The following is a 9,251-nucleotide window of genomic DNA, read 5'->3' as shown; positions in this document are numbered from 1 at the left end:
GACCATTTGACAAGCCCAAAGTCCAATTGTCATATCTAGCAACAGACATTGGCAACCTTATAGTATGAACTTATTATCTCCATAACTGTGATCCTATGATATATCTAGTAATTGCACTTATCGAAGACATAACTCCTTCATGCAGTTGGGTAATAAGGGGTGCAGTATTGTTCCACTTACTATCCATGAAGTCTGCAAACCTTTCATGCGAAAGCCAGGCAGCTTGGAACCTGAAAGGGCGGTCTAGTGAGTTAAGAGGAGCAAATCTGTTTGAAGAAATTAAGAGTGGGCAGTGATCAAATTGTAGTGCGGGTAGATGTTTCACACGGGCTTTGTCAAATTTCAGTCCCCATTCAGCAGTGCAGAGAGTTCTATCGAGCCTAGCACTACGCCAAGTCTCAACTGAATTGCCCCGTGCCCAGGTATGTGAGGGACCAGAGAACTCCACCTCAATTAATTGATTCTCTTGAACCCAATGATTGAATTTTTAAGATCTTCGATTGGTTTCAGCACAACTCGAGCTACGTTCCTAGCAAAATATTGTTTCATTGAAGTCTCCCGCAAGTAACCAAGGTTTGTTATTTCTCTTAGCAAAATCGGAAAGGTCACGCCATAGATCTTGTCTATTAGAGGGGTTAGGACTGGCGTAAACCGTAGAGAAATACCAAGGCTCCTCTCCTCTTCTTGTAATAAGCATGGTGATGTATTGATTTGATTGCTCAATTGGATCAATAGTAACCAAGTCTGATTTCCAATAAACCCAAATTCCGCCGCTAAAGCCTTGGGCATCCACACGAGTGTGTCCAGAATATCCAAGTATACTGCCAACTCTCACCGCATGATCGCCACCCATATGGGTTTCAACCAAGGCAAGTACAATAGGTTTATTAACACGAATTACTTCCTTAAGGACAGACATGAAATCACGGTTCCCAGCACCTTGAACATTCCAAACCATACACGTTATGGGGAATGCATCGACGTTCAAATTTTGAGTACTATTCATGAGACCCATGGAATTAGGAAAATTGAAATCATAAGCATTCGAGATAGCACGGAAAGCTTGATTAATCTTCCATGGCAACTTCAAAGTTACCACTAGTTCCGGCATCATTTCCTCCGTCACCGACCATGAGTGTATCTCCATCTCCAATTTGTGGGTCAGGGGGTTCGCCACACCCAAATACGGTTCTGTCATCGGAGAGGTTACACAAAGGATTTTCTCCGGGGGAATCCGAACAGTGATTGGTGATGGGAGTTGCAGAGACATGAGTGATAGACAAAGGAGATATGTTAATATAACATATTAACCGGGGTACCTCTATATCTCGTGCAGTTTGTACGAGTATACTTTTTTTTTTCTCGCACATGGCGTGCATAAAAGGGTAATATCCATTTGGAGAAACTTATACTCAAAAATCCAGTTCAAATTCGAAAATGGCGCTTCTCTTTAACAACAACAAGAAACTACATAGAAATTAAATTACAATCTTCCACTTCAACATCCTCTTATCAAGCAATTTCATCAATGGAGGACACCACCATTTCCAGAATTCTCACAGACCTCGAATCTCTCAACCCACAATCGCCCATCTCTCGTTCAACCCTCTTAGACCTTCAATCCCTCTTAAATCTCCAAATCCAATCTCACAATTTCCATGACCATGACAGTGATGATACACCTCAAATTAATCCTCTATGGGATCAGTTATCAACCCGCCGCCTTTCACCGTGCTCTCTTATCAACCCAATTTCATCTGCAATGGAGTCTACTACCTCTTCCCTTTCTCTCCTTGCATCGGCTGTCTATCTATCCCTCTTTCTCTCTCCTAATGCCCCCGTTTTCTCTCTCTTCACTCCTATGGCTTTCATGTCTCTACTCCACTCCATTCGCCGGGCTCTCAAGTATAGGAAAGAGGGTTCTTCCCCTTCTGCTGCATCAGACGAACAGCGGCGAAAGAAAGGTCGAGGTAAGAGAGCTAGGGCTTTGAATTCAAACTTGAATGATGCTGATGAAAATGAATTTGATGTTAAGTTGTTGTTGGGTGTTCTTGATAAGTTAGGTCTTGTATTGGGTTTGGTGCATTTGGGTAGGTTTCCTGATAGTTTGAAATCTTTGGTGCAAACTGTAGTTGAAATTCCAGTGTTAGGGTTAGATTTGTGTGCTAATAATTCTGGGAATTGCAAGAAATTATTGGATTTTTGTTCTGGGATTTTGAGGGAAATATTGAAGCCTGAGCATGGAGAACAGGAAACGACAGGTGCTGAGGTATTGAAATCTCTAACACCCTTGATTTTGGCGACGAAATCGCAAGCTAGAACTTTTGCTCTTTGTTTTGTGAGAATTGAGATGATGGGTATGGCAAAAGATTCGAGTTCGTTGAATAAAGCTGTAGGAAATTTGCCGAGGTATTTGGCTCAAAAGGCGCCAGAGAAATCTGATGCTAGGGCCTTAGCTGTAGAATCTATATTGGATATTGTTAAAGCTATGGAATCTTGCGATCAAGTTGGGTTCGTTAATTATGTTATGAAGATGGCTCAAGGAAAATCTCACCTTAGACATTTGGCTGTTGAACTAATCCCAAAACTCATGATGTCATTACAAGTCCTAGAAGGTTCTGAATCAGACAGTGAAGTGGAGGAGGATTCATGGAAATCGAGGTGCTTGGTGGCATTGGTTCTGCGTTGTTCTGATACAGTAGCAGGTATTCGAGCTAGAGCTTTATCAAGCTTGGCTCAACTTGTGGGTAATACATCAGCCGACAATGACAGAGACTGTGTGGTGTTGAAGAAATCATTAGGTTTCAATGATAGGGTAGAGGGTAAAGCGAATGACTTCTTAAAGAAGAGGTGCACCGATGAAAAAGCAGCTGTTAGGAAGGCTGCACTTTTGCTAATAACTAAATTGATGGCTCTTGTAGGCAGCTCCTTGGATCCTGACATTCTTAAAATGATGGGGATTGCATGTTCTGACCCACTTGTCAGCATAAGGAAAGCTGCAATTTCAGCTCTTTCTGAGGTTAGCTTACATTTTGGTTCAAATCTGGCATGATGAACTTACGCTTTTAGTGCTTGCATTGCATGCCTATGCAAACACAGTTATGTTAAAATATATAAATTTGCAGTGCTTCAATTGAGCTATTAGTGCGTGAGTACTTAGATTTTCGTAAAATTTTGTTCATGGCAGAATTGAAAATGTAGGTTGGTTGAAGTTACCTGCCTTCAGGGTGAGCTCACAATCTCAAAAAGTCAGCTAATTAAACATAATATAGAAAAGATCCACGTGTCTCAATATTTTGAAAATCTTTTCTGCTGTTCATGTGATGCAATCCACCCTTTGCGTTGTTTATGTTTGTAAATGTTAGTATTTGGTGGCATCTTAAATTTCTGTAGAGCACAATTCTATTCTTGTATAGAAATTCTTACTGGCTTTGTAGGCTTTCAGGATATTTTCAGATAGAAGTGTGGTCATAGAGTGGCTTCGTTCTGTTCCACGCTTGATTATTGATAGTGAGACTAGTATTCAAGAAGAGTGTGAGAGCTTGTTTATGGAGCTGGTTTTAGATAGAGTTTCTAGAGCTGGATCTGCAACATTTGGTGATGTACCGGCAGTTAATAAATCGTCAATCAGTAGTAGGTGTTTTGAGAAAGAGCTTGCTGCAATGTACCCAGAAGGAGTCTTGGATCTGTTGAGCGAGATGTGTAATGGGGAAGTCACACCGTGGGTGAAAAAGATATGTGCAAGCCTTGGTAAGAAGGGAAAACTGAGGCCCAAAATTGCTACTGCCCTTCAAAACATCATAAAAACATCAGAATCTCTTTGGTTATCACATTCCATGCCAATGGACAACTGGACAGCCCCTCCTGGTGCTTGGCTTCTTCTTTCAGAAGTTTCATCATTTCTTCGTAAATCAGTGGACTGGGAATTTCTTTATCATCACTGGAAGCTATTGGACAGGGATGTAACCTCAGATGAATTAAAGTCACATACTTTGGAGGACAATATGGACGAATCAGCTGATGGCATGGTAACAAACTCTGCAGTTTGGGCTTGTGATCGTGTTTTGTTGTTGCAAACAATCTCGAATGTTTCTGTAGAGTTGTCCCCTGAATCTGCTGCACAATTGGCTCATGATCTGCTAAAACGGATAGAGGAATTCAACATGCATTCAACCGAGGTACATAGCTTATGTCACATATTTCTTTAGCTATTTGGGGTAGATGTCTGTTTTCTGCCTTCCATCAAATAAAACATTGTCAAAGGTTACAAAGTAGATTGGTGCTAGTCTTATCCAAGCTTTTTTTATCACCAATGTCTCTAGCAAATAAACTAGTACAATTTAGTAGCTTTTAATACTGCAAGGTTTGCTGTTTAGTATTAGAAGTTTAGTGGCAGTTAGTTTTTTACACAGAAAGTTTGCGTAAAATACAAATAGGAGCCTGAAGCATTTGATTTTAATTCCGTCAGTTAATCCAAGATGACTTCAGTTTTGATCCTTGTGCAGTTGTGCTTACCATGAGGATAGGTATATATACTCATGGATCCCAGTCCTAAGCTTCCTAATTTTATTAGAGACTGCCAAAAATGAATAACAAGGTTATATAGGGAGTCAGGGACATAGGAATCCAGAAAATAATCTAGGGTGAAACATATAGAAATTCGTAACTTAAGATGTTGATTAGGTATTTTCATTGCAAACAGCTAAAATTTGATTAGACTTATCTCTTAGAGAAAAGCAATGTTTTCTGATAGCACAAGAAAACAGTTCTCATTATATGATTGGTTACAAGTTATTTCACTTATTTTGCGGAGTGCTTACCAACCTTCATAGATGTCCGACTCTGCCATTAATTACCCATTCTGGTGTTCTTATTCTATTTCCTTGCTTTTGAATATCATGGCAGGTTAATGCTCATGTCAAAGCACTAAAAACATTGTGTAAACGAAAGGCAATGAGTCCTCAGGAGGCAGATGCACTGGTTATAAAATCTGTTGAGCAACTCTTTTGTAAAGCTTCTCATGTTGTAGATATGTATCTATCAGAAGAACAGAAGGCTAGTAGAGAGAACAACCTTTTCACACCATCTAAGAGTACTAAAAAGGGAAAAAGAGAAGCTGCCTCTTCGAGGTTGCTATTACAAGCTACAACAGCAGTTTACACCATAGGTTCTTTGGTGATCATTTGTCCATCCTTGGATTTAAAGACCATTGTTCCTGTTTTACACAGCATGATTACTTCAAGATCTCATGAATCAAGGTCAAATCAGTTACCAGGCTCTAAAATATCTATAAAGGAAGAGGCTCCATGTTTGTACATTCGGGCATGGCTTACGATGGGAAAAATATGCCTTGCTGATGGGAAGCTTGCAAAAAGATATATCCCATTGTTCGTACAGGTTTGTTGAGTTATACAGCTTACATTCAATCAATCAATCAATCAATCAAAGCCTTAATCCCAAAAGTGGGGTCGGCTAACATGAACCAAATTTGATTATTCCGTGTAGTCATCAACATAAATCTTTCTCCTCCATCCCTTACGATCCAAAACTTCATCCTCACGTAAATCCATGCACTTCATATCCTTCCTCACTCCTTCCAACCAAGTCATCTTTGGTCTCCCTCTTCCTCGTTTAATCCCTCCATGGTCCCACTCTTCCACTCTTCGCACCGGTGCACCCTCGGGTCTCCGTCTTACATGTCCAAACCAACGCAGACGATTTTCCCTTAATTTATCTACAATGCCCGCCACACCTACTTTCTTGCGAATAACCTCATTTCTGATTCTATCTCTTAAAGTGTTTCCACACATCCACCTTAACATGCGCATTTCCGTAACCTCCATCTTTTTAATATGCTCTTTCTTAGAAGCCCAACATTCTGTACCATAGAGCAACACTGGTCTTATGGCAGTCCTGTAGAATTTTCCCTTCAACTTTAAGGGAATGCTGCGGTCGCATAGCACTCCCGTGGCCGCTCTCCATTTAAGCCACCCTGACAGTTATACAGCTTACATTACACAATTTTAAAAAATGAATAGCAACAACGATTTATTTATCTGTTTATTTTGTTGAAGAAGATAATGTTTGGCAATAAATGTTTTGGGGATCTGGTGACATACACTATCGAACAACATATTTACTCCATTGTCCTTATGAGGCAACATGATAGTAAAAACAATTACAACAAGTTACAAAGTAAAATCACAGTAAAAACTAATACATATCAGAGCGAGCTTTCAAGAAATTTCCCTACGCAAGTGTATGCCTTGTCTGTTTATGTTGCCTAGAAGGTTTCATGTAAATTAGCATATTTTGCTAAATAATCCTGAATCAGATATTATTCAATACCATGATGCCTTTTTAGTGTCTAATAATTCCAAGAATTTGATCTTTCTGTCTCTCTGTCGTCTGTTGTTGTAGGAACTTGAAAAAAGTGATTGTGCTGCACTTAGGAACAACATTGTTGTAATTATGGCAGATTTTTGTGTTCGATACACTGCATTGGTTGACTGGTAAGCATGCATATATCTTCTGTACAAAACACTGATTACTTTTCTCATTATTTCTTGCACTTACTTGACCATATTTCTAAATCAACAGCTACATAGCAAAAATTACAAAGTGTCTTCGCGACACATGTGAACTTGTCCGAAGGCAAACATTCATACTACTCTCCAGATTACTGCAGGTACATTTTTTGTCTTAACACGGGTATCATTGTATAAAATTCTTTGCGCTCTTGATTGCAACCTAATTAAATTGTAAGTTTCTATATTATAAATTTGCAGACTGATTATGTTAAGTGGAGAGGGGTACTTTTCTTGCGGTTTCTGTTGTCTCTTGATGATGAATCAGATAAAATCAGACAGCTTGCTGATTATCTGTTTGGAAATATTTTAAAAGGTTTAATTTTTATTTTTATTATTCTGGCAGTTTCATAAGCATTCCAAACTAGCCATTATTTGAGAGATCTGACCCTTGTTCTATTTCATCTTTCAGCTAAGGCTCCTCTTTTAGCCTACAACAGTTTTGTAGAAGCCGTATTTGTTCTAAATGACTGTCAAGCTTATGCGACAAATAACAAATCTCAAAATTCAAGAGTTGAGAGAAGACTTTTCTCTATCAGGTAATGAAATTATGGTTCAAGTTACTCCTATTTGTATTATCAAATTGAGGAATTTATTAATATCTTTGAAGACAATGGACAACGTTTCCATTGATAGTTGATACTGTCATTGTTTAGTTCCGATTTTGAAATTTGACAATATGCATGGGTCAGACAAAATTGATGTTTTATATACAACACAAACAAAAGATAGGAGTATAAAAATATGTCTATTTTTCTATTCGACATGCATTCATGTATAACGCTGGCTATTTCTCTATCTGATCCACATACTTTTAACATATACCATCAGAGGTAACGATGAGAACACAAGGTCTAGAAGGATGCACATATATGTTTCTTTGTTGAAGCAAATGGCTCCTGAGCATCTATTAGCCACATTTGCAAAAATATGTGCTGAAATCCTTGCTGCTGCATCTGATGGTATCCTCAGCGTAGATGATGTTAATGGACAGTCTGTCTTACAGGTATCAGTTCTCTCTCCTTCTCTCTTTGTGCTGTAGTTTAAGCATATCTTTACTTGTACATGGGTCTTCCCTTTCTCTTTTCTCTTCCAAAAAGCCAAAAATATCTTTTCTTTCTGTTTCTGCCTTCTTTTGTCAAAAAAAAAAACGAAAAAAAAAACAAGATGTAATATTTTAATTATTTAGCGATGGAGGGAGTAATACAAATCTCCTAATATCAAATATAAGAGGGATGCAGCTTGATCTAAAAAAGGTTCAATGATTTTAATCTGATTTCAATTACTAAATCAAAATTGTTGAGGGCAGTCCTCACTACATTTTTTTTTATTTAGATGGATATTTGTTTTAGCTTTTAGTTCCCAGTCATATCACTGAATTAAGTGATAGCCTCAGCCAATATGTGCTACACTGATTGCTGCAGTGTGCTGTTCCATCATATAATTCACGAAGTGACCTTTGTGGTAATCAGGATGCCTTCCGTATTCTCACTTGCAAAGAGCTACGACTTCCATCAAGCCGTGTGGCAACATCAGAGGCTGAAATGGATGAAGAAGGGGCAGATGGCAATGCAGCATCCACAGCTGCTGCCAGAGGAAGAGCAATAACTCAAGCAGTCAAGAAGGGTCTTATACAAAACACCATTCCCATATTTATAGAGTTAAAGCGCTTATTAGAGGCTAAGAACAGCCCTCTCATTGGTTCCCTTATGGAATGCCTACGTGTGCTTCTTAAGGACTACAAGAATGAAATTGAAGACTTATTGGTTGCAGATAAGCAGCTAAAGAAAGAGCTTATCTACGACATTCAAAAATATGAAACTGTCAAGGCTAAAACAACGGCTACAGAGGCCATTGCAACTATGCATAGATCACAAGGCTATCATACACCTGGTGCGCCAGATGCAACAAATGAGAAGAATAAGTTGTCAAAGAAACTGCATCATGATTCAAAGGTGGCTTCAGCAATGGCAGATGTTGCAGCTGCAACTGTTGTCAAATCTGTATTAAAGGAAGTAAACAAAGGAGCTGCAACACCACCATTGAGTTTGCTTAATGTACCTAGATTAACTTCAGAAAGAGCTGGGCTTTCTAGGGGACATAAATCTGCAGCTGTAATAGAAACGCTCAGGAGACGGCAAACTTTTGATTTTGATGAAGAAAATTGAGTCTGATCATGTTGTTTCTTGTATATATGTGTGCATTTAGCCAACTTTCTGTTGTAAAGTAGAAAAATTCAAATGCAGGATATCTTCTGTTGTATATATGTGTGCATTTAGCCAACTTTCTGTTTATGTTCTGTTCTCCTTGTGGTCAAAATCTTAGTGTATGTGTCCACATTTGTAATTTATGTGGTTAGTCAAAGCTCAAAAGAAACTTTTAGTGTAGTTGCCATATGCTTAGTAGCTTAGTTGTTTAAAGTTTTAGAATTTAATACCTCTAGGGTTTTCTTTGTACCAATAAATAAGGTAAATCAATTAGGGGGCGTTTGGTTCAAACAATGGTATGGGTTTGGAATGAGGAATGAAACCTGGGTGGTATGGGGTTGGAACTTGATACTTGATTTCATGTGTTTGGTTTTTATCTAGGAATGATGGTTTTCCTTTTAATTTTAAACCTAAAGGTATGGGTATGAGCCATACCCACCTCCTCCCTTGGGTTTCA

At 38.7% G+C, this 9,251-nt stretch overlaps 1 protein-coding gene across 1 annotated transcript; it reads left to right on the top strand.

Moving 5' to 3' along the window:
* The first annotated feature begins 1,389 nt into the window (after nucleotides 1–1,389).
* LOC145582169 (condensin-2 complex subunit CAP-D3-like) lies at nucleotides 1,390–8,946 on the top strand. The gene is made up of 9 exons (XM_081639177.1): nucleotides 1,390–3,019; nucleotides 3,438–4,178; nucleotides 4,906–5,397; nucleotides 6,421–6,512; nucleotides 6,601–6,688; nucleotides 6,789–6,903; nucleotides 7,000–7,126; nucleotides 7,419–7,593; nucleotides 8,060–8,946. The coding sequence occupies exons 1-9, from the start codon at nucleotides 1,529–1,531 to the stop codon at nucleotides 8,753–8,755; spliced, it is 4,017 nt and encodes a 1,338-aa protein (XP_081495303.1). The 5' UTR covers nucleotides 1,390–1,528; the 3' UTR covers nucleotides 8,756–8,946.
* The last annotated feature ends 305 nt before the right edge of the window (nucleotides 8,947–9,251 follow it).

This window comes from Chenopodium album, chromosome 15 (genome assembly GCF_948465745.1).
Source record: "Chenopodium album chromosome 15, dcCheAlbu1.1, whole genome shotgun sequence".
Classification (NCBI taxonomy): domain Eukaryota; kingdom Viridiplantae; phylum Streptophyta; class Magnoliopsida; order Caryophyllales; family Amaranthaceae; genus Chenopodium; species Chenopodium album.
The sequence above is the reverse complement of the archived record's forward strand: the minus strand, read 5'-3'. Positions and strand labels throughout refer to the sequence as shown.

What these genes read in the sequence shown, in the direction of transcription:
- LOC145582169 (XM_081639177.1), top strand. Translation starts at nt 1,529, where the DNA reads ATGGAGGACACCACCATTTCCAGAATTCTCACAGACCTCGAATCTCTC. An exon ending in TCAACATGCATTCAACCGAG is followed by an intron (nt 4,179 to 4,905) that starts GTACATAGCTTA and finishes ATATCATGGCAG; the next exon opens with GTTAATGCTCATGTCAAAGC. An exon ending in TACACTGCATTGGTTGACTG is followed by an intron (nt 6,513 to 6,600) that starts GTAAGCATGCAT and finishes CTAAATCAACAG; the next exon opens with CTACATAGCAAAAATTACAA.